Source organism: Rhinoraja longicauda, chromosome 11, assembly GCF_053455715.1.
Source record: "Rhinoraja longicauda isolate Sanriku21f chromosome 11, sRhiLon1.1, whole genome shotgun sequence".
In the NCBI taxonomy this organism is placed as follows: domain Eukaryota; kingdom Metazoa; phylum Chordata; class Chondrichthyes; order Rajiformes; family Arhynchobatidae; genus Rhinoraja; species Rhinoraja longicauda.
The window spans coordinates 10,285,170-10,310,327 of NC_135963.1; the positions used below are offsets into that span (position 1 = coordinate 10,285,170).

A 25,158-nucleotide genomic window follows, 5' to 3' on the forward strand; every position below is an offset into this window, starting at 1 on the left:
TGTACCTGCATGCTTACTTTCAGTGACTGATGTACAAGCACACCCAGGTCTCGTTGCACCTCCCCTTTTCCTAATCTGACACCATTCAGATAATAATCTACCTTCCTGTTCTTGGCACCAAAGTGGATAACCTCACATTCATCCACATAATACTGCATCTGCCATGCATCTGCTCATTCACCCAACCTATCCAAGTCACTCTGCAGTCTCATAGCATCCCCATCGCAGCTCACACTGCCACCCAGGTTTGTGTCATCCGCAAAATTGGAGATGTCACATTTAATTATCTCGTCTAAATCGTTAATATATATTGTAAATAACTGGGGTCCCAGCACCGAGTCTTGCGGCACCCCACTAGTCACTGCCTGCCATTCTGAAAATAACCCATTAATTCCTACTCTTTGCTTACTGTCTGCCAACCAGTTCTCTATCCATGTCAATACCCCACCCGAAATAGCATGCACTCTAATTTTGCACACTAATCTCTTGTGTGGGACCTTGTCAAAGGCTTTTTGAAAGTCCAGATACACCACATCCACTGGCTCTCCCTTATCCCATTCTACTTGTTACATCTTCAAACAATTCCAGAAGATTAGTCAAGCATGATTTCCCCTTCGTAAATCTATGCTGACTTTGACCGATCCTGTCACTGCTTCACAAATGCGCTGCTCTAACATCTTTAATAATCGACTCAAGCATCTTCCCCACTACCGATGTAAGGCTAACTGGTCTATAATTCCCCATTTTCTCTCTCCCTCCTTTCTTGAAAAGTGGAGTTACTTTAGCTACCCTCCAGTCCACAGGAACTGATCCAGATTCGAGAGAACATTGGAATACGATCAACAATGCATCCACGATTTCTAGGGCCACCTGCTTGAGTACGCTGGGATACAGACCATCAGGCCCTGGGGATTTATCTGCCTTCAATCCCAACAGTTTACCTAACACCATTTCCTGACTAATGTGGATTCCCTTCAGTTCCTCCCTCCCACAAGATCCTCGGTCCCCTCGTATTTCTGGGAGATTGTTTGTGTCTTCCTTAGTGAAGACAGAACCAAAGTACTTGTTTAACTGTTCTGCCATTTCCTTGTTTCCCATTATAAATTGACCTGTCTTTGATTGTAAGGGATCTACATTTGTCTTCATTAATCTTTTCCTTTTTACATATCTAATGAAGCTTTTATAGTCAGTTTTTATATACTCCGCAAGCTTTCTTTCATGCTTTCCCCCCCCCCTTCTTAATTAACCCCTTTGTCCTCTGTTGAGTTCTAAATTCCTCCCAGTCCTCCGGTTTGCTGTTTCCTCAGGCCAATTTCTATGCCTCTTCCTTGGATTTAACGCTATCCTTGAGTTCCCTCGTTAGCCATGGTTGAGCCACCTTCCCCCTTTTATTTTTTCACCAGACACGGATGAACAATTTTTGGAGTTCATCCATGCAGTCTTTAAATCTTTGCCATTGCATCTCCACCGTCAACCCTTTAAGCATAATTTGCCAGTCTATCCTAGCCAATTCCCGTCTCATACCTTCAAAGTCTCCTTTCTTTAAGTTCAGGATGATGAGCCCAATATAAAAACTTTAATATGAAAAATACAGCGGTCTGTGGAAATAAAACAATACTGCAAAAGGCATGGTATATGATGCGGATCATTGTTTGTGATGCCCTTTTAACTAAATCCGTGACGATTAAGACAACAAAAAACTGGAGACACAAGGAACTGCAGACACTGGAATCTTGTGCAGAACAAAAAAAATGCTAAACTGGTTTATTGTGGTCACGAGTACCAAAGCACAGAGAAAAGCTTTTGTTGCGTGCTAACCAGTCAGCGGATAGATAATACATGATTACAATCGAGCCATTCAGTGCAAGATAAAGCCAGTAAAAGCCATTAGGTTTATTATTGTCACCAGTGCCGAGATACAGTGAAAAGCTTTGTTTTGCATGCCATCGAACTAGATCAGATACTCTTGGCTCCTGCAGAATGTTTGGGAAGTGGCGGAGTGAGTTTGCTCCTGGGCTTGCTGAAGGTGAGGGACGTGCATCTGTGCTCATCACCTACCTTCCACCCGCGCCTGGGACCAACGCGCATGCGCCGGCTTCCTCCTCCCCTCCCCCACAATGCACAGCCGAGCCCGCGGGAAACCAAAATGGCGATGGCGTGAGTGGAGCTGGTGTTGAGAGCGAGTGAGAGAAACGGCTCCGATGAGAGGGGTAGCCGCGTCCAGCGCTGCATGCTTTTAATGAGACAGGTGGGATTTCACTGCAGTGGCCGAATGAGGTGAGCGCCGTCAACTAAATTGTATTTTCTTTGTGTGTGTTTTTGTTTTAAAGAGGGGAGAGGGCTTCTGGAACCGAGAGAGCGCGAGAGAAAGAGAGAAAGAGAGAAAGAGAGAGAGATATGGATGGGCCTCTCGGTTCTCGTTTCCGTGAGAGGAAGTAGCCCCGGGGTGTCTGGCCAGTAGATGGGGAAACTGCGGGGTGCTTTCATATCTTCAGCGCCTGCTTCGCAGAAGTTGATTCTGGGCGCGTTATTTTCTTTATTGTTCACATTTGCCCACCGCCTTTGTTTAAGATGAAGTCTGAACAGGTTGGGGGGGGATTCGATTTCTGCCCATTTTAGTCGACTGAAGGAGGAGGCCAGGGGGGGGGGGGGTTCACCAGCCTGAATCTTTATTGATATCTTAGTGAGGATCCATTTTCTTTAAAAAAAAGTTAAACTTTTGAATTCATTGTACATTTAGTACATGATACTGCAAATTAGGCAGAATTTCAATGAATTTGCGTGAATATGATACTATAACATGATGTAAGGCAATTTGTTAACATGAACTTGCCTTAAAATGTTTTGGATTCAGTTTTTGTTTGCAATTTTAGCTATGAAAAGTCGCATTTAAAGATGGTAAAGTTGGTTTGACAATATCCTAACAGTTATAGTATGTTCTATTTTATGTATTATTCAGTGTATTCAAGCATTTTAGTGGTGTTATCGTGATAAACAAATTATTTTAAAAATTTGGGTGAGATTTTCATTTACGTTAATACATTTTGATGTAACTAAGTGAATCAATGGCCCTTTTCATTGTCACCTTTCGTAACTTAAACTGTTTTAATCAAAGCAAATACATTGGAAATCTGGTTTTAAAGCCCCAGAAAGTCAAACCCTATATATTTGCACCATTTATTCCCAAAAATTAAAACGTTTGACTATCTTCACTTTGTCAGTTGAAATTATTAAATGTTTTCATGGAAATAATGGAATGATTTGTGTAAGTTCTTTGTTCAGTTTATTTTTGTAGGCTTGGAAGTTTGGAAAAGTAGCACCCACTGCTGCTGTGCCATTAACAAATAAATCAGGGAACTTGATGTCATCAGTACAAACTATACATGGCCTCATTTTATGCAGGTACTAGATCCTGGAGTCTGGAGCAAAACACAAACTGCTGGAGGAACTCAGCAGGTCAAGCGTCATATGTTGTGTGTAGTTGGGGGGTGGGGGGGGGGGGGGGAGACGGGTGGGGGGGGGGGGGGAGGGGCTCTTTGGCAATTTGGGTTGAGACCCAACATCACAACTTTGAGTGGAGAGGGAAGATAGATAGCAGTATGAAGAGAGAAGGGGTGACAGGGATCCAAGAAAGGGTATGGAGAATGAGCAGCTAATGGTTCTTATTATAGCTGGTGAAAATGATGAAGGATGGTGTATTGGGTGCTTGGGCTAGTAGGACGAGAGGAGAGCCCTACTGTAACTCTTTTTTTCTTGTGAGAGTTCGCATCTGTTCGCAGAAGAGTTGAACCGGTACTTTGGATCTGTCCACTGAGGAAGATACAAACAATCTCCCAGATGTTCTAGTGGCCAGAGATCCTAGGGTGACAGAGGAACTGGAGGAAATCCACATTAGGCAGGAAAAAGTTTTGGGTAGACTGATGGGACTCAAGGCTGATAATTCCCCAGGGCCTGATGGTCTGCATCCCAGGGTGCTTAAGGAGGTGGCTCTAGAAATTGTGGACGCATTAGTAATTATGTTCCAATGTTCTATAGATTCCGGGTCAGTTCCTGTGGATTGGAGGGTAGCTAATGTTATCCCACTTTTCAAGAAAGGAGGGAGAGAAAACGGGAAATTATAGACCAGTTAGTCTGACATCGGTGGTGGGGAAGATGCTGGAGTCAATTATAAAAGACGAAATTGCGGAGCATTTGGATTGCAGTAACAGGATCGTTCCGAGTCAGCATGGATTTACGATGGGGAAATCGTGCTTGACTAATCTACTGGAAATTTTTGAGGATGTAACTAGGAAAATTGACAGGAGAGAGCCGGTGGATGTGGTGTACCTCGACTTTCAGAAAGCCTTCGACAAGGTCCCACATAGGAGATTGGTGGGCAAAATTAGAGCACATGGTATTGGAGGTAGGGTACTGACATGGATAGAAAGTTGGTTGACAGACAGAAAGCAAAGAGTGGGGATAAATGGGTCCCTTTCAGAATGTCAGGCAGTGACTAGTGGGGTACCGCAAGGCTCGGTGTTGGGACCGCAGCTATCTACAATATACATCAATGACTTGGATGATGGGATTAAAAGTACCATTAGCAAATTTGCCGATGATACAAAGCTAGGTCGCAGTGTGAACTGTGAGGAAGATGCTATGAGGTTGCAGGGTGAATTGGACAGGTTGTGTGAGTGGGCGGATGCATGGCAGATGCAGTTTAATGTGGATAAGTGTGAGGTTATCCTCTTTGGTGGTAAGAATAGGAAGGCAGATTATTATTTGAATAGTGTCAAGTTAGGAAAAGGGGATGTACAACGTGATCTGGGTGTCTTAGTGCATCAGTCACTGAAAGGAAGCATGCAGGTACAGCAGGCAGTGAAGAAAGCCAATGGAATGTTGGCCTTCATAACAAGAGGAGTTGAGTATAGGAGCAAAGAGGTCCTTCTGCAGTTGTACAGGGCCCTAGTGAGACCGCACCTGGAGTACTGTGTGCAGTTTTGGTCTCCAAATTTGAGGAAGGATATTCTTGCTATTGAGGGCGTGCAGCGTAGGTTTACTAGGTTAATTCCCGGAATGGCGGGACTGTCATATGTTGAAAGACTGGAGCGACTAGGTTTGTATACACTGGAATTTAGAAGGATGAGAGGGGGTCTTATCGAAACGTATAAGATTATTAAGGGGTTGGACATGTTAGAGGTAGGAAATATGTTTCCAATGTTGGGGGAGTCCAGAACCAGGGGCCACAGTTTAAGAATAAGGGGTAGGCCATTTAGAACAGAGATGAGGAAAAACCTTTTTAGTCAGAGTTGTGAATCTGGAATTCTCTGCCTCAGAGGGCAGTGGAGGCCAATTCACTGAATACATTTTAGAGAGAGCTAGATAGAGCTCTTAAGGATAGCGGAGTCAGGGGGTATGGGGAGAAAGCAGGAACGGGGTACTGGTTGAGAATGATCAGCCATGATCACATTGAATGGCGGTGCTGGCTCGAAGGGCCGAATGGCCTACTCCTGCACCTATTGTCTATTGTCTATTGTATCAGAAATCTAAGAAAGAAAGAAAATGCATGAGAGGGCTCCATCAATCATAGTAGAAATCATGTTTCCTGAAAAAGCTCATATCAGATGTCCTAAAACGGCTGGCGTCACGTTGAGAACAGATGCGGTGGAGACATTAACTGGGGGAAAAAAGTTGGAAGACACACAATGTCACCTATTTCTTTTCTCCAGATATGCTGTCTGACCTGCTGAGTAACTCCAGCTTTTGGTGTCTACGTTCAAGTAACTGTAGATGCTGGCTTACAAAAAAGTGTCCTGGAATAATTCAGCGGGTCAGTCAGTATCTCCGGAAAACATGAATGTGAAGTTTCAAGTTGGGACCCTTCTATAGAAGCTATGAAAGGGAGATCTCCTGATGTGAAGAGGCGTGAAACTGCGTTGGAGACAGCGTACTGCTGTTTGTTGGTGGTGTCTGGCCTCAACAAGGCATAGGTCATTCAATCTGACTATAATGTTCACTCCTCCCTCTCCCCTGGTGGAATAACTAGAATGGAATTGGTACAAAGTGAGTGGAGTGTTACATGTTTGGTAGGGGAGAGGTTAGTGTCTAGAGGGGAAATAGAGAAGTCGAATCAGTTGACATAACAGCTATTGGAAATTAAAAGGTCCAAAAGGGATGTCCAAGAGGAAAGGGAGTGTTGCAGGCGGAAGGGGACGCCACTGAGGGCTGGGGCACCTTGCCAAGAAATAAGCAAGAGTTGGTGGCATCCCTACTCCTATCACCTCACCTCTGTCACCTAATTCCAATCCCCTCCATCTCCCATCTTGCTCCATTCCAGAAAAATGTGTCGCATCTCAGCAAGCACACTGCTTATTGAAATTATTGGGCAGAAACAGCCATTGCGAGAACAGTAAGTAGAGCTAAGATAGACACAAAATGCTGGAGTAACTCAGGCAGCATCTCTGGAGGGGAGGATTAGGTGACGTTTCGGGTCGATACCTTTCTTCACACTTCGACCCGAAACGTCACCCATTCCTTCTCTCCAGAGATGCTGCCTGTTCTGTTGAATTACCCCAGCATTTTATGTCTATCTTTGATGTAAACCACCACCTGCAGTTCCTTTCTTCACAGTAAGTAGAGCTTTTTTTAATTTGAATTAGTTTAGTAATTTAAATTAATCAAATGGTTTTGAATGTTTGGGGGGCAGCTGTTAGGGAGTTAATCTAAATTTTTGATACTCTTCCTTCCTGTGTGCTGTTGAATATTTGTGAATGTTTAAAAAAGAATAAACATTCAGTTTCATGAACAGTAGTCGAACCTCGGTTCCTCTGGCTGTCAGTGTTGACTATTTGTATTGGTCAAATGTAAAGTAAGTTGGAATAATTGTGTCACTTTCAGGTTTGCAAGATAGTGGGATGTCATGCGAATCAGTACTGGGACGTCAATAACCCACATAATGACCCACATAATAACCCACATAATGTCTTGAATGAAGGAACTGTGTGTTTGTAGCCACATTTGCCAGTGATGCAAAGATAGTTGGCAATGCATGTTGTGAGGTGGATACAGGTTGTGAATAAGTAAAAAATTCATAGCTGGAATAAAAGTGGAAAAACACCAGGACTTTCTCTTTGGTGGAAGAATTGCAGAATATTAAATGGAGAGAGATGACAAAATTCAGTACAGAGAGACCTGGATGTCCTTATGAATGAAACAAAGTAAGCATAGTACTCTGAATGGTGTCAAGTTAGGAAGAGGGGATGTTCAACGAGATCTGGGTGTCCTAGTGCATCAGTCACTGAAAGGAAGCATGCAGGTACAGCAGGCAGTGAAGAAAGCCAATGGAATGTTGGCCTTCATAACAAGAGGAGTTGAGTATAGGAGCACAGAGGTCCTTCTACAGTTGTACCGGGCCCTGGTGAGACCGCACCTGGAGTACTGTGTGCAGTTTTGGTCTCCAAATTTGAGGAAGGATATTCTTGCTATTGAGGGCGTGCAGCGTAGGTTCACTAGGTTAATTCCCGGAATGGCGGGACTGTCGTATGTTGAAAGGCTGGAGCAATTAGGCTTGTATACACGAATTTAGAAGGATGAGGGGGGATCTTATTGAAACATATAAGATAATTAGGGGATTGGACACATTAGAGGCAGGAAACATGTTCCCAATGTTGGGGGAGTCTAGAACAAGGGGCCACAGTTTAAGAATAAGGGGTAGGCCATTTAGAACGGAGATGAGGAAGAACTTTTTCAGTCAGAGTGGTGAAGGTGTGGAATTCTCTGCCTCAGAAGGCAGTGGAGGCCAGTTCGTTGGATGCTTTCAAGAGAGAGCTGGATAGAGCTCTTAAGGATAGCGGAGTGAGGGGGTATGGGGAGAAGGCAGGAACGGGGTACTGATTGAGAGTGATCAGCCATGATCGCATTGAATGGCGGTGATGGCTCGAAGGGCTGAATGGCCTACTCCTGCACCTATTGTCTATTGTCTACTCAAGTAATGAGAAGAATGAGGCAGCAGTTCTGCAGTGTGGCCAGTAGATGCATTTGATCTCCAAGGTCTTCCAGGCCTGTTTTGTGGGCCTTGTCGAAAGAGAACTTAAAGGTTAACAGACAGGAAAGTGCAGTTTAATCAAGATCAGATTTGATGACTTTATTGAAAGGTGCAGCAGGTTATAGGATTCCGAGTGACAGCCTGATAGAGCGATCCAAATTCTATTTTTATTTCCGTTTGGAAGAATATATCGTACCAGAGCTCACAGTTTAAGAATAAGGGGTAGGCCGTTTAGGATTTAGACGAGGAAACACTTTTTCACCCAGAGAGTTGTGAATCTGTGGAATTCTTGACCATTGAAGGCAAGAGGAGGGAGAGAGAGTGAGGGGGGTGGTGAGAGTGAGGGGGGGTGGTGAGAGTGAGGGAGGGTGGTGAGAGTGAGGGGGGGGGGGGGGTGAGAGTGAGGGGGGGGGGTGAGAGTGAGGGGGGGTGAGAGCGAGGGGGGGGTGAGAGCGAGGGGGGTGAGAGCGAGGGGGGGTGAGAGCGAGAGGGGGTGAGAGCGAGGGGGGGTGAGAGCGAGGGGGGGTGAGAGCGAGGGGGGGTGAGAGCGAGGGGGGGTGAGAGCGAGGGGGGGTGAGAGCGAGGGGGGACAGGAGGAGAGCGAGCGGGGACAGGAGGAGAGCGAGCGGGGACAGGAGGAGAGCGAGGGGGGACAGGAGGAGAGCGAGGGGGGACAGGAGGAGAGCGAGGGGGGACAGGAGTTGAGCGAGGGGGACAGGAGGAGAGCTAGGGTGGAGAGGAGAGAGAGAGGGGGGTAAAGAAGGGTTTGTGGCAGTCCCTGGGTATTAGGCCACTCCTAGGGTCAGTTCCCTTGGAACTTGACGAACAGAGATGAGGGACTGCCACGGGCTATGGGGTTTCTACTCGGGGGTTTAGGGGGAGTGTTTCATCCCTTCGGTGGAACTCGTTGTGAGTGGATGCTCACAACCTTCATTAAAGAACTTTCGAAACCTGCCTGGTGTCTAGCCTATTTCTGGCCACGTCCAGGCCACTACAGGTTCACCTTTTAAACAGGCGTAGCCACAGATGTCAGATCTGGGGAGGGGAGGGGGAGACAGTGAGGGGAGTCACTCCACGACAAGCTTGAATGAGAAACACGTTGGGTTTGTTCTGGAGTTGGGGACAGGTGGTGTTGTCGAAGAGACAAAATATCCTCTAACTGTAACAGCTGCTTTACAAGAGAGAGTTGAATTTAGCTCGGGGCTAAAGGAATCAAGGGATATGGGAAAGAGCAGGTATGGGGTACTGATTTTAGATGATCAGCCATGATCATATTGAATGGCTTGAAGGGCAAAATGGCCTACTCCACCTATTTTTCTATGTTTCTACTTTTACTCACTAACTTTTGTAATCATTTTCAGAGGTCCACTATTGATTGGGACCTGCCAACTGATGAACAAATTTTGCAGTGGAGCGGACAAAATGTGTAGGAAAGAACTGCAGATGCCGGTTTAAATCGAAGGTAGATACAAAATGCTGGAGTAACTCAGCGGGTCAGGCAGCATCTTTGGAGAGAAGGAATGGGTGACGTTTCGGGTCGAAGCCCTTCAGATTATGTTTCTACTTTTAGTCCGAAGAAGGGTCTCGACCCGAAACCACCCATTCCTTCTCTCCAGAGATGCTGACTAACCCACTAAGTTACTCTAGCATTTTGTGTCTAACAACTGATGAACAAATCGCCACTGTTACTTGCTCTTGGCTATTTTTGTCTGTGTGGAGAGCTAGGAGAGCATTTTAGCTGGTATAAAGCCACACCTTTATCTTTGTCATGGCGCAAATGTTTTGTTAAGCTTTGTTTATATTGTTCTATTTCAATATTGATGGAAATAGTGAATATGTATCAGATTTTTTTTCCCATTAAGCACCAACATTTTAAATGTTCTGCGAGACTACAAATCCAATCTTGTATTGGAACTTTAGTGCCTGTCCCACCTCGGCGATTTTTTTAGGCGTCTGCAAAGGTCGTAGCAGCTCGTTGCAAAAAAGGCAACTGGACCCCCCACGACAATGTCTACGACAAGCTACAACAACCAGACATGTGAATTTTCTTCGGATTTCCGCGTTTTTCAAATCAATTTTCCGTGCTTTTTGCATGATTTCCGCGTTTTTCACTTTGCCAAATAAACAGAGAAATCGAATCGAAAGAAAAAAGGTGTATAGACGTCTATAGACATATAAACGATGAACACGGGTTCCGCTAGGGGTTCCGTGAGAAATCCCCCGTGTCCTGGAAGTCTCTCTGAAAATGTGGCACCTAGGCTGGGCAAGGCAGCCAATCTCGACCTTATTGGGACTTCCACGGCCGATTGGTGGGTTGAATTTGTAACCTGTGGCCGGGGCTCTGGAATTCCAGCCCATCTGGAGCCAGCAAATCTATCCCCATAGCCGACTTCCTTGGCCTGCTGGATAAACCAGCAAAGCTCCGGAACCAAGAGTGCCAGAAAATCAGTGGTGGAACTGTAATGAGTAAATATTAAATGTAAGTGCAAGATTATATAACTAAATTAAGACAGGGTTAAAATATAAAACACAGCAGAAAAGCCAATTACCACCTTTTTGGGATGATTTCAATTAATGTGCGAATTTACTTCAAAATGTTATTAGTGTACAGAGACATATTCACATTATTTTGTACTGTCTGTTTTTACTTTGAAATGCACTAAAAGAGGCTTGAAACGGGTAATTTTGTGTGTAAATTTTTTTTATTTTTTTTTAACCCCCCGTTGGACATCTTGTGCAAGTGCCCTGCTCTTTTCCTCTTTTTTTTTTACCTCACTCACATGCCCAAACAACCTACCACCTAGTCGACTTCAAGCTACGGCAAGGCACCGGCGACCCAATCGTCGCGACCTAGGACATCCACCTATGACCGCACCTATGACCGCACCTACGACAACCTATGACAACAACCTACGACCACACAGGCGAAAACCTACGACAACTGAAGTCAACCTGCGACAAGCTATGACCCTTAAGAATGAAGACAAGTCATGTCATTCTGGCCTCCAAAGCAATGGAATCACCCAGTATCCCTACAAAAGTGGGTGGACAGTAGGGATTCCATTCATTCTGCATGACTATTTGAAAGTGATGCCATGAGAAACTACTCTGAAATACAATAACTTCATACATCTAACTTTTTTCAATGTCAAAAACTTCCTTTATTGACGCAAACAAGATTTTTTTAAAAGGTGGATAACAACATACAACAGTGCATACAAAAATATAAACCTCAATAAATATCAATTAACTTCAAACCTCAAAATTTAAACAAAACACTTCCAACAGGATTCATAACATCATTAATATCTAAACATTTTTACAGTGATGGGTGATCAGATTGAGTATCCGAAGTGAAGTCCACACTTGCGCCCGGGTCTCTGTTCTGCCCCCCACCCCCTGGTGTCACTGGCGCAAATGTGGTTGTGTCATGGCAATGGTAGTCTGATATTGCAGGCTGCAAAACTGTATGTCAGTTGTGATGGGGGAAGATGTTGCCTGGCGATAGTATGGTATCAGTGATGGTCCCATCATTGACTGTGGCTCCAAACAGAAACATCAATATTAAGTGAAAGGAAAATAAATAAAAACTTTTAACAAGCTGTGTGTGCCAAAGAATTTAAAGTCCAATTCACAAAAAGCATTATAAAATTAGATACCTGATGAGCCTGCTGATGTGGTTGTCCTGTCAGTGTCATCTGCTGTGGTGGTCCCATCAGAGCATGTCCCACCTGCTGCTGTCCCATGTTTTCCCATCTGCAGCAGATGATGCAACACACATGAAATAATTGTGAATATTTCATACATAAATATAATCATTAAGGTCAAATATTAAAGTCAAATGTCCCCAAAATCCCACAAGAATCACTGAAAATATTTACCGGCTGGGAGAAGTTATGAGCCATTGTCATGGCAGCCTTGGTGTAGTTAAACCACATGTCCTCTGGGATTTTTAACAGCTCAATCTTCAGAAATCCAAAGAATGTGTCAACAGCCCTCATGTGTTGTCTGGGGCTATGCCATGGCCAGTCTGGCCTCTTCTGCCTTTTGCATGAGTTGTACCATAAATTAGTAAGATACAGGTAATTAAAAAAAAAAAAAATGGATGGATGGATGAGATGAGAACTCTGTCAAAAATTTCCCCTAAACAATAGGTGCAGGAGGAGGCCATTCGGCCCTTCGAGCCAGCACCGCCATTCAATGTGATTATGGCTGATCATACCGCCTTGATCTGCTCCTGCAGACCTGCCGCTCTCTCCTCCGTTGTGGTGGAGATGCAGTGGACCTGGCAGTTTTCCTGCTCCTTTTACTGTGCTGCTGAATGGTGGAGGTGGTGGATCCAGAGGTTCCCTCAAGAGGATCAGACTCGTCCTCACTCGAGGTTCTGAGAAATGGTAATCTCTTGTCAAACTAGAAGGAAATAAATGTGCTTTTACAAACTTTCATGACCATCAGGAGATGGCAAGCAAGATGACAATCAAATAATCAATTTCACAATGACTATGTTGCGATAATTACTTACTTGGTTCTGCGTCGAGTCTCAACACGCACAATGTGTGACGTCATGAAGGACCACTTCTCCGGGATCCACTCCTGTCTCTGTGTCAAAGTCTTGCCACCAGACCCTGACTTGTTTGCCCTCTGGGACAGCTTCCCGTATCTTGAAGACACTCAGCTGTTCAGCTGTTAAAAATAAGTTGCTGCTTTACAGCGAATGCAGCGCCGGAGACTCAGGTTCGATCCTGACTACGGGTGCTGCACTGTAAGGAGTTTGTACGTTCTCCCCGTGACCTGCGTGGGTTTTCTCCGAGATCTTCGGTTTCCTCCCACACTCCAAAGACGTACAGGTATGTAGGTTAATTGGCTGGGTAAATGTAAAAATTGTCCCTAGTGGGTGTAGGATAGTGTTAATGTACGGGGATCGCTGGGCGGCACGGACTTGGTGGGCCGAAAGGGCCTGTTTCCGGCTGTATATATATGATATGATATGATATGATAAATATCGGTGTGAGTCCCCTGCTTGCAAGAGAATGGAGCCCACAGCTACCACACAACATGAAGTTGGTACTTACAGGTGCATTCAGGGATTTACTTGGCCTTGGCTTCAAGTAGTGCTGTCTTCCCGGCTTTGTTCCGGCACTGCCGGTGGTTCTTGTCATAGAGCTGAGAGTACGATTGGTACCACTCAACCAGCTCACACTCTTGTTCCTCACTGAAATCATACGGCCGTCTTGAGGACTCACCAGGGCTGGGGTGGTGTTGGGGACAAGGGCCACCTCCCTGGTCGTCTCCTGGGTCCCTTCAGTCTCCAGCTGCCTGGTGGGTGGGTATGAGGATTGGACTCTGCCCTTGGGCTGCCCCTTTCTTCTTGGTGCCATGTTAAGCTGCAGTTCTCCAGATGAAAAGCACAGTCGTCAAGTGAAAAACGAACAATGTCCAATCCTCGAGAAGGCGCCCAATATCCCGTGACCATGGCCGCCAGTGACGTAGTAGTAGGTTGTCGTCGGTATGGTTGTGCCTTGTTGCCGGTATGGTCGTACCCTGCGTCGGTATGGTAGTACATTGTCATAGATTGTCGTCTTCATTCATCAGCATCGCGGCTGGCTGTTGTATTCTCAATGCCTGTCGCAACCTGACTTTTCTTGATGCCGGTACCTGTCGCCAGTTGACGTAGGTAGTCGCCAATGGAATCCACTGAAGTCAGCACTGGGGACAACCTACATCAGCTGACGACAACCTACGGCAGCACCTACATTGGGAGACGTCAAGCTACGATCATTGGCGTCAAACCCACTGTCGCCGAAATTTTAAAAAACATTTCAAAATCCGGCAGCGACCAGAAAAATGCTACTACTCTTTGGAGACTACTCACGACCATACAGGTGACACCCTAGTTGCCTAAAAAATCGCCTAAGTGGGACAGGCCCTTTTCTCTTCCCCTCCAAAAGGTGATGTAGGTTGGGTCTTATTTCATGGCTAATTGGGTGAGGCACTCGATAATTTTCAGATAAAATGGAAGTATGATCAAATTTCATTATGTCTTAGACTGGACATACAGGAGCTCCATGCTAGATGTGACTTTACAATGCAATATGGTTGATAAATAATAAAGTAGCTTAATTTTGAATTTTAATTTGCAGCTGATAATGCCATTTTCCTGATGGACAGAGACGGAACGGGAGTAGGTAACTCATCTCTCCACAAACGATCTCCCTCCCATCGTAACCTGAAGACGCCAGTGTCCTCGGTTCACTTGTCATTACAAGATGGATCAAAAGGAAAAAGACCAGTATGCAAGTTTGAGGAAGGTCAGGATGTCCTAGCCAGATGGTCAGATGGCTTGTTTTATCTTGGAACAGTCAAAAAGGTAAAATTGATATACTCTTGTTGTTCAAGTGTGTCTGTTGTAAAACAAGACAGGGTCATCCAGAATGGCTAATGTAAATGTAAAGGATCTTGTTTCAACTTTTCTAGCTTTATGGAAGAGGTGCAAATTATTGTCTGCAAAAATGATAGCCAGATGCAGAATTAAAGATTGAATCAACTTTTCTTTTCCTCACCATCATGTACAAACATTCAGTTACAAAAATTAACTGAATGCATAAACGCTCTACTGAATTCACAAAATTTTCATACTGTCAAGTGTTAATATCCTCATTTTATTTCATACATGATGCCCACTGCTTACTTACGATTGATATAACTTTTTTTTAGCTGAAGTGTTTTGAATTTTCTGATGGATTGATTTATTTTTTGCTATCGAGGATCGAACAATTGCTCGAGGATCTTAATCTAGCCAATAAAAGATAGAATTACTCTCCCAGAGGAAATAAATTATCCTAGTTTAGATTTTTTAGAGATACAGCGCAGAAACAGGCACTTCGGCCCACCGGGTCCGCGCCACCCAGCGATCCCCGCACACTAACACTATCCTACACCCACTAGGGACAATTTTTACATTTGCCAGCCAATTAACCTACAAACCTGTACGTCTTTGGAGTGTGGGAGGAAAGAGGAGATCTTGGAGAAAACCCACGCAGGTCACGGGGAGAATGTACAAACTCCGTACAGAAGGCGCCCATAGTCAGGATCGAACCTGAGTCTCCGGCGCTACATTCGCTGTAAGGCAGCAACTCTACCACTGCGCCACCGTGCCACACTCAATAAGCGACGTATCAGATATTAAACTGATAAGAACAGATACTACAGTTTGGGAAATTAAGATGTTAAAAAATTGGAATGGACAGGTTGTGTGATTAGTATAATAGTAAATTACAGAGACAGTATTAACTGCTTTTGATCTACTACACTGAAAATAAGAAACATGAGATTAGTAATACTGAAGAAGTCAATGGGATTGACACCTGACATGCTCTGGCTTTGACCCACACAAGGCTTTTAAGTATCAGTGACCTGTATAGTAAAATACACATGTAGCTCATCTAGCTCCAGAGATTATGGAGCTCTTGCATTGAAAGGTAGAAAACATTAAATATATACGACTATTCAAAAGGAAGAACTAGAATCAGTTGCAGGGAGGTTCCTGACGTCTATTTGTGACACTTTTATTAAAGTATGGGTCTGAGTTGATCTAGTGAAACTATTTTCTCAAACCATTTTCTTGACGTTTTGGCCAGAAAAGTGGTTAAAAGAACTAGTAAATTAAGGTATAAGAAAATAACTGCAGATGCTGGTACAAATCGATTTATTCACAAAATGCTGGAGTAACTCAGCAGGTCAGGCAGCATCTCGGGAGAGAAGGAATGGGTGACGTTTCGGGTCGAGACCCTTCTTCAGACTGATGTCGGGGGTGGGACAAAGGAAGGATCTAGGTGGAGACAGGAAGATAGAGGGAGATCTGGGAAGGAGGAGGGGAAGGGAGGGACAGAGGAGCTATCTAAAGTTGGAGAAGTCGACGTTCATACCACCGGGCTGCAAACTGCCCAGGCGAAATATGAGGTGCTGCTCCTCCAATTTCCGGCGGGCCTCACTATGGCACTGGAGGAGGCCCATGACAGAGAGGTCAGACTGGGAATGGTCGGGGGAGTTAAAGTGCTGGGCCACCGGGAGATCAGTTGCGTTAATGCGGACCGAGCGCAGGTGTTCAGCGAAGCGATCGCCGAGCCTGCGCTTGGTTTCGGCGATATAAATAAGTTGACATCTAGAGCAGCGGATGCAATAGATGAGGTTGGAGGAGGTGCAGGTGAACCTCTGTCTCACCTGGAAAGACTGTTTGGGTCCTTTGATGGAGTTGAGGGGGGAGGTAAAGGGACAGGTGTTGCATCTCGTGCGGTTGCAAGGGAAAGTGCCCGGGGTTGGGGTGGTTTTGGGTAGGAAGGGACGAGTGGACCAGGGAGTTACGGAGGGAACGGTCTCTGCGGAACGCAGAGAGGGGAGGGGATGGGAAGATATGGCCAGTGGTGGGGTCCCGTTGTAGGTGACGGAAATGTTGGTGGATGATATGTTGGATCTGCTGGCTGGTGGGGTGGAAGGTGAGAACGAGGGGGATCCTGTCCTTGTTGCGAGTGGGGGGAGGGGGAGCAAGAGCGGAGCTGCGGGATGTAGAAGAGACCCTAGTGAGAGCCTCATCTATAATGGAGGAGGGGAAGCCCCGTTTTCTGAAGAACGAGGACATCTCGGAAGCCCTAGTCTGAAACACCTCATCCCGGGCGCAGATGCGGCGTAGACGGAGGAATTGGGAGTAGGGGATAGACTTTTTGCAGGGGACCGGGTGGGAAGAAGTGTAGCCCAGATAGCTGTGCGAGTCGGTGGGCTTGTAGTAAATGTCCGTCACTAGTCTGTCTCCTGTGATGGAGATGGTGAGGTCCAGAAACGGGAGGGAGATGTCAGAGATAGTCCAGGTATATTTAAGGGCAGGATGGAAATTGGAGGTGAAGTGTATGAAGTCAGTGAGTTCTGCATGGGTGCAAGAGGTAGCACCAATGCAGTCGTCGATGTAGTGGAGGTAGAGTTCGGGGATGGGGCCAGTGTACGTCTGGAACAGGGATTGTTCGACGTACCCGACAAAGAGGCAGGCGTAGCTAGGGCCCATGCGAGTGCCCATAGCTACGCCTCTGGTTTGGAGGAAGTGGGAGGAGTCAAAGGAGAAGTTGTTGAGGGTAAGAACCAGCTCTGCTAGGCGGAGGAGAGTGTTGGTCGATGGGGATTGGCTGGTTCTACGGTCGAGGAAGAAACGGAGGGCTTCGAGACCATCCTTGTGGGGGATGGAGGTGTAGAGTGACTGGACATCCATGGTGAAAATGAGGGAGTGGGGGCCTGGGAACCGGAAGTTATCCAGGAGATGGAGAGCGTGTGAGGTGTCTTGGACGTAGGTGGGGAGGGATTTAACCAGGGGGGATAGGATGGAGTCGAGGTAGGTAGAGATAAGTTCGGTAGGGCATGAGCAGGCAGAGACAATGGGTCTGCCGGGACAGTTGTGTTTGTGGATTTTGAGTAGGAGGTAGAATTGGGCCGTGCGGGGCTGGGGAACTATGAGATTGGAGGCACTGAGGGGTAGATCGCCGGAGGTGATGAGGTCGGTGATGGTGCTGCTGATAAAGGTCTGGTGTTTATCGGTGGGGTCATGGTCCAGGGATAGGTAGGAAGAGGCGACTGATAGTTGTCGTCTGGCCTCGGTGCGGTAGAGGTCAGCACGCCAGACTACCACAGCCCCTCCCTTGTCAGCGGGTTTAATTATTAAGTCCGGGTTGTTGCGGAGTGAGTGGAGGGCTGCACGTTCAGGAGGGGAGAGGTTGGAGTTAGTCAGGGGAGTGGAAAATTTGAGGCGGCTGATGTCACGCCGGCAGTTTGAGATAAAAAGTTCTAGTGAGGGTAGTAGGCCACACTGGGGGGTAAAAGTGGAGGGGGTCCATTGGAGACGGGAGAAGGGGTCATCAGTGGGGGGTCGGGACTCCTTCCCGTGGTAAAAGGCTCGGAGGCGGCGGAAGAAGAGCTCCACGTCATGGCGGACGCGGAACTCGTTGATGTGGGGGCGGAGGGGAACAAAGGTAAGGCCTCTGCTGAGGACCGACCGTTCGGTGTCTGAAAGGGGGAGGTCAGGGGGGATGGTGAACACCCTTCAATGGTGGGGGTTGGGGTCGGATGGAGGCAGGGGGGCAGGTGGAGGGGATGTATGGTGGGGGGGTGGTGGGTTAGCTGGGCAGAGGGGGGCATGAGAACTGATGTGGGGAGTACTGGGGGTCAACTGGCTGGAGGGGGAAGGGGGAGACCCAGTGGAACCCCTGCTGCAGTTACCTGTAGTAGAGGGTGGGCAGTAGGACCCAGCAGTGCTGAGGGGCTCTGCCTTGTGGGGGCTGTGGGCCCAGCGCGGTAAGTGTGGGCCGGGTGGAGCTGCAGCCTTTTGTTGGTCCCGGGGGCCGGGTACAGCGATGGCTGTGACCTGCTGCTGGGCGGTGGAGCGGCGCGGGTCAGCACGGTTGCTGGGGGAGGCCCGCGGGGACCTGGAGTCCGGGTAAGCGGCGGTCGGCTCGGTCAGCGGATGGCCGGGGAGGGCGTGGGCGGCTGTGAAGGGGTCGGGAAGGTCGGCGGCAGCGGTGAAGGGGTCGGGAAGGACGTGGGCGGCAGCGGCGGTGCAGAGGCCTCGCTCGTCGGCGGCAACGGCCCCGGGGAGGCGGTGGAGGTCGGCGGTGGCAGCCTCAGGTAAGCCTCGGCAATCGGCGGCCCCGGGGAGGCGGTGGAGGTCGTCGTCGGCGGCAGCGGCCCCGGGGGGCGGTGGAGGTCGGCGGCAACGGCCCCGGGGAGGCGGTGGAGGTCGTGGTGACGGCCTCAGGTAGGCCTCGGCAGTCAGCGGCCCTGGGGAGGTGGTGGAGGTCGGCGGCGGCGGCCCCGGGTGTCCCGGGGAGGCGGTGGGTGGTGACGGCCTCAGGTAGGCCTCGGCAGTCGGCGGCCCCGGGGAGGCGGTGAGGAGCGGTACTGCACCTGGTGGCAGTAATGGCGTCGCGGGCCTCTGCCTCGTGGTGTGCCGGCCGGCGGTGCGGAGTAGCGGTGGAGTTGCGGGCCTGCGGTGCGGTCGAGTCGCTGCCGAGGAGTGCCGGTGGAGGCATCCGTCTGGAGGCGGGTGAGTTTGCGAGCCTTCGTGGAGTCCAGGTAGGTGAAGAATCGAGTGTTGAGGGCGTGGATCCGGCGTAGGATGAAGTATAGTTGGGGCCCGTTGCAGGTGTGGGTTAGTGAGGCCCGGAGCTGTGGGAGAGTCAGAGAGAGGGCCTGCTGGTGCCTGCGCATCCCAGCCAGGGTACAACGCAGGGCACGGAAAGAAAACTGTTCAGAGAAGTGGCAGATGGTCTGTTGGAGACGGTAGTCCGGGTTGGGTCCGAATTGGGAGGTCTGGAAACGGAGCTGGAAACCACGAGGCAGAAGATGGAGGCGCAGGCAAGTCCCAAGGAAGCAGATGTGGCTGTGGTAGCGAGTCTGGGTCAAGATGTGGTCGTAGAGTAGGAGGGCAGGAGAAATCACAGAGGGGGAGCAGCGAGAGAGCATGTTGCTAAACTCTCGTCGAAGAGAGGAGGAGAACTTCTTCAAAGTGGACATACCTCGAAGAGAAATCGCAGTGGAGCAACCAGTAGTATAAGAAAATAACTGCAGATGCTGGTACAAATCGATTTATTCACAAAATGCTGGAGTAACTTAGCAGGTCAGGCAGCATCTCGGGAGAGAAGGAATGGGTGACGTTTCGGGTCGAGACCCTTCTTCAGACTGATGTCGGGGGTGGGACAAAGGAAGGATATAGGTGGAGACAGGAAGATAGAGGGAGATCTGGGAAGGAGGAGGGGAAGGGAGGGACAGAGGAGCTATCTGAAGTTGGAGAAGTCGACGTTCATACCACCGGGCTGCAAACTGCCCAGGCGAAATATGAGGTGCTGCTCCTCCAATTTCCGGCGGGCCTCACTATGGCACTGGAGGAGGCCCATGACAGAGAGGTCAGACTGGGAATGGGAGGGGGAAGTTAAAGTGCTGGGCCACCGGGAGATCAGGTATGTTGATCTTCAAAAAAACTATTTAAGCTACGGGATGGAGTGTTTTATTACATAAATATGGGCTTGTTGCATTGGGGATATTAGCATGGATTGAGAATTTAAGAGTATGAATAGCCAGGTCACTTTTGCATTGACAAGCTGTAAATAATCTGGTACTGAAAGGATCAATCCTTGGGTTTCAAGTTTCTGACCAGCTGTAATCGAAGGTTTTGAAGAAATTATGGGGTATAATGTTTCTGAGTTTGATGCAACGATAGGTGTGAAATAAAACTGGGATACAAGCGGCAAAAGAAATATAACTTAAGTGAGTACAGTGACTAACGGGAACATCACTTTTTCTCCTGGGTAGCTTACACCCCAGCAGTATGAACATTGACTTCTCTAACTTCAGATAGCCCTTGCTTTCTCTCTCTATCCCCTCCCCTTCCCAGTTCTCCCACTAGTCTTACTGTCTCCGACTACATTCTATCTTTGTTCCGCCCCCTCCCCTGACATCAGTCTGAAGAAAGGTCTCGACCCGAAACGTCGCCCATTCCTTCTCTCCCGAGATGCTGCCTGACCCACTGAGTTACTCCAGCATTTTGTGTCTACCTTCGATTTAAATCAGCTTTTGCAGTTTTTTTTCTTACACGGTGACTAAGAATATGATTGATGGAGTATGAGAACCATGGCATGATCTAACGTGTTAGGGAAAAATTGAGAGTGCAATTGTATTTTCTGCATTAAGATTCAGGGACTGCCTGGTATTCAAGAAATCTAGGAGTTCCTGTTCATTGTTTTTATTTTGGCTATTTTCCTTCTGCAGAAGCTCACGCATGCACACTCTGTATATTACGGATTGATTCAAGTCTGATTTTTTTTGGATGCCAAGGCAATTGAGGGATATACAGAAATTGTGGGAAGGTGAAGTTCAGATTGATCGGCTGTGGTGTTTTTTTATGACAGTGCAGCCGTGTAAGGTCATTTGGGTCATTAGTGCTGTTTGTCCCCATTTTATCATGAATGTGGGTTGTCCAGTTGGTAAATTTGGATCAATCATTCAAATCAGAACTAAAAATACTATTACGAGTAGAAAATATTTGCTCTATTGTTTCATCTACAAAAAAAAAAGTGGCCTGGCACTTATAGAATTCATGTGCATCTCCTTTATAGGGCATCGTGAATATTTTTGTATTGTATCAGTTTTTGCATATTTGTTCATCCAAGCATTTATCCTGATTGATATAATAGAGGAACTATTTCAAATAGTGCTACATTATATTGTGTATTTGAGTTATATATTTTGTAATGAGTAAACGCCCAAAACTACTCATCATACTTTGGGGCCAGGGATTTACTTTCCTTTACTGATTGAATTGAAGATTACTCGGCTTGGTGAGAAAAGGGGTGTCTGCAAATGAGGTGAATATAATTGGGAAAATCAAGGGAGTATTTTAAGTGTGCATTTCTATAAAATATAATGTTTCTTTCCAATTTCCTTTAAAGGTGAACAAACAGAAAGAGAGCTGCTTTGTCATCTTTGAAGACAGTTCAAAATCTTGGGTCTTGTGGAAAGACATACAGACTGGTAACTATTTCTAAATTTCTTAATTATGATGCTTTGTTGGAATCAAGTTTGTTGCGATTAGTACATGAATCAGGGGTAAGCAGTTTCTGTTTTTTGGCATCAGATTTGTTAGTTAAGTATTGATTGTGTATCAGATTCCCTGTGCAGACACAAGTTTGGTGATCACTGATATCCTGCCAAGGTGTGTGAGTCTTTCCCCCATGGTGGAGATTGTAAAGATTGATTTAGGGGAAGTATTATGCAGAAAGGTGAAAATGATCACAGAAAATGTCCCCAATGTGGGTTGATCCATAGTTTGTCCATCTATGGGAATTTAAGCAGGATTTTAGTTTTCTCAGCTCATATTTGTAATTGAATTATTTTTTACACACTTAGGAATGATCAAAATCAAACTTCACTTCCCATTAGTGTTTCAGTCAAAGATGTCACACTTGCATTCTTTGTAATGAATTTGAACAGGCAGGGAATGAAATGACAAAGCTGCATAATTCGAAATTTTGATAGTTTAGATTAGAGATACAGTGCGGAAACAGGCCCTTTAGCCCACCAAGTCCGCACCGACCAGCGATCCCGCACATTAACACCATCCTACACACACGAAGGACAATTTACACTTTTACCAAACCAATTAACCTACAAAGCTGTACGTCTTTGGTATGTGGGAGGAAACCTAAAATCTCAGAAAACCCACGCCAGTCATGGGGAGAATGTACAAACTCCGTACAGACAGCACCTGTAGTCGGGATCGAACCTGGGTCTCTGGCGCTGTAAGGCAGCAACTGCCACTGTGCTGCACACTTTGTGTGGCAAAGTACTCGAAGAACTTTTATTTTATAAGGGTTTCTCTTGATTTGGCTTTTTGTGGGCATTGATTTTCCACTTTGTTTTTTGACTTGCTGATTAATTTGAGCTTGAATGAAAAATATCTAGCTGTTAAGAGTAGACTGTCCATTTTGGAACAATTATTAGGTCAATCCGATCATGGCCATCCTTTCTGTGGTTAGGTTTAAGTTAGTGTGCCTCTCACATATGCTGTGTCTTTCTAGGTTTGCTTAAAGTGAAAACTATTGTAATATGTAATGTTCTCTGAATGTGGTTGCTGGTAGCAATGTAAAATTCTGTAATTGTCCTGTATTTGTCCATGAGTTGCTGATGGGCATCTTTCTTGGAATGGTCTACTTTTTGGCAAAAGCTACATCTGCATCACCAATGATTGAAAAAGTTACTATTGCCATTGGTACTGTGGTTTCGATACAATGACCATATTAATCTTTAAATAATTTAAAATTTTAATCATCTGAAATGTCAAAGCAGGTTCAACGAAATCTTGAATTATTTTTGTGAGCAACTGTTTGATTGTTAAAATGTGGGCAAGCGAGATATATTACTGTGCAATTTAACCCCAGGAGCCTGTGGAGGTGGAGAGATGGTTTGCACAATATGCCAGGAGGAGTGCTCTGAAGTACCCAATGAAATGGTTATCTGTGACAAGTGTGGACAAGGTAAACTGAAAATTGAAGTAAAATTGGGGTTTTGAAAAAGTACTTTTTAAACAATGAAGTATTTTAACATTTTAATTCTTTTTCAATAGGTTATCATCAGAAATGTCACATGCCTAACATAGATTCAAGTGTGATTGCCTCGGATGCTAAGTGGTTGTGCCGTCAGTGTGTCTTTGCCACTACCACAAAGGTACTGTACAACTGAAGTACATTGATACTCCATTTAGTACTGCCCCTCAGACCACTGATATGTTGTAGTGCTCTTGGTCCTTCATATCAATTGTATTTTTAAAAGGGCATCTCTTTGGGATGTGAGCTGTTACACTGGGAGCCTGGCACAATTCCCTCTGGTGCTCCTGATGCAAAGGAATGGAATGGTGACTTTATTGCAGCACTGTGCAGTGTCGAGTGAATAGGCATTCGGGCTAGCAAAGTAATGTGCTGGGCCGTACCTGGTGCAGCAATCGAGGGGCCTTTGCTGGGGACAACCCCCTGCACCATATGTTGACAACATGTTGGGATTTTTTTCTTTATCTCTAGCTATGTTGGAAATGGCTATCTCTTTTTCACTGTGCAGCTTGCTCGACCTAGTCCAGAAATGTTTCGATGGTAACAAATGTAATGGCCAGTCACCTGTTGCGAACTTGCCATCAAAGAGATCTGCATGCTGCTGAAAGTTGTGCAGTGAGACAAGAGCTTGGGAGTCAGCAGTTTCCATCATATCCAAAGAAGGCGATGAGAAAACTGTAGGATTCTTGTGTAATAGACAATAGGTGCAGGAGGAGGCCATTTGGCCCTTCGAGCCAGCACCGCCATTCAATGTGATCATGGCTGATCATTCTCAATCAGTACCTCGTTCCTACCTTCTCCCCATACCCCCTGACTCCGCTATCCTTAAGAGCTCTATCTAGCTCTCTCTTGAATGCATTCAGAGAATTTGCCTCCACTGCCTTCTGAGGCAGAGAATTCCACAGATTCACAACTCTCTGACTGAAAAAGTTCTTCCTCATCTCAGTTCTCAATGTCAACACATGGTGCAGCTCAGGCCAGTCGCCAGCAATGTCACTCATCCGACACCAGCCCTGAAAGCATCATTGCACATTGCTTCCATGGCTCATTCCACACTGAATTGTGCAGCGATCAACTCACTTTAACTGTTTCATTGCTACAGGGGAGCTAAACCCTCATCCTGGCACAACAGCACATGATAATGGTTGGGGCCCAGAATGTAGTAATGTAATATTGTAATTACTTTTCGTGGTCACTCCACTAGGTTTCTTATTTCGGGGGGGTTGCATCCTGGGTGCTGTGAGGTACCCATCTGTGCTCTTTATTTGATAAATATTCCAATGATGGAATAATTACCACATTGTCAAAATAGTTGAAACTAGGGTACAGAAATTGTCCCTCGGCATTTTCACCCTTCGGGTTTGTAGCTTTAACTGATCAGTTATGAATTACCTTGCTAACAGCACGTTGCCTTCATTGCAGAGGGGCGGAGCTCTTAAGAAGGGACCAAATGCCAAAGCTCTGCAAGTCATGAAGCAGACATTGCCATACCGGTTGGAAGATCTTCAGTGGGATGCAGGCCATAAAACAAATCATGAGCAGTGTTATTGTTACTGTGGAGGCCCTGGGGAGTAAGTGAAATATTTTGTGATTTAGATTGAATGTGATATTACTTGACATATAAAAAACTGTTCACCTATCCACTATGAAGGAGAGCCCATCCTTTGTCCTTTTTCTGAGTTAAACTAATTCAGGGTCAGTTATGATCGTGGAAAATGACATTGTCCTCCAAAGAGAGTAAAGCACTGTCTCTTGTTTAATTGTAGCGTACATAATCTTCAGTTGAATAAAATATTAATTGTGTAGGAAGGAACTGCAGATGCTGATTTAAACTGAAGATAGGCACGAAAAGCTGGAATAACAGCGGGACAGGCAGAATCTCTGAAGAGAGGGAATGGGTGTCGTTTCGGGTCGAGGCCCTTCTTCAGACAAATATTAAATATTTTAGCTTAATTCCCTTTCTGATCCCTTTGTTTATAGCGTTAGCTTCTTGGTATGTTCAAC

The 25,158-nt window shown here is 46.3% G+C and overlaps 1 protein-coding gene and 1 pseudogene across 5 annotated transcripts in view; one reads left to right on the top strand and one right to left on the bottom strand.

Moving 5' to 3' along the window:
• The first annotated feature begins 2,136 nt into the window (after positions 1 to 2,136).
• mtf2 (metal response element binding transcription factor 2) overlaps positions 2,137 to 25,158 on the top strand; it is a 34,766-nt gene continuing 11,744 nt past the window's right edge. For 4 of the 5 annotated variants that reach the window (XM_078408233.1, XM_078408235.1, XM_078408237.1 and 1 more), the window contains exons 1-6: positions 3,346 to 3,402; positions 14,164 to 14,390; positions 21,502 to 21,583; positions 22,990 to 23,085; positions 23,175 to 23,275; positions 24,577 to 24,725. In XM_078408233.1, coding sequence (XP_078264359.1) covers positions 3,384 to 3,402; positions 14,164 to 14,390; positions 21,502 to 21,583; positions 22,990 to 23,085; positions 23,175 to 23,275; positions 24,577 to 24,725 — 674 coding nt within the window. In that variant the 5' untranslated portion in view covers positions 3,346 to 3,383. Of the gene's footprint in view, positions 2,278 to 3,345; positions 3,403 to 14,163; positions 14,391 to 21,501; positions 21,584 to 22,989; positions 23,086 to 23,174; positions 23,276 to 24,576; positions 24,726 to 25,158 lie in introns of those variants that run through there. The other variant, XM_078408236.1, reaches the window with a different exon arrangement.
• Positions 15,179 to 15,231, bottom strand: LOC144598418 (U2 spliceosomal RNA; annotated as a pseudogene).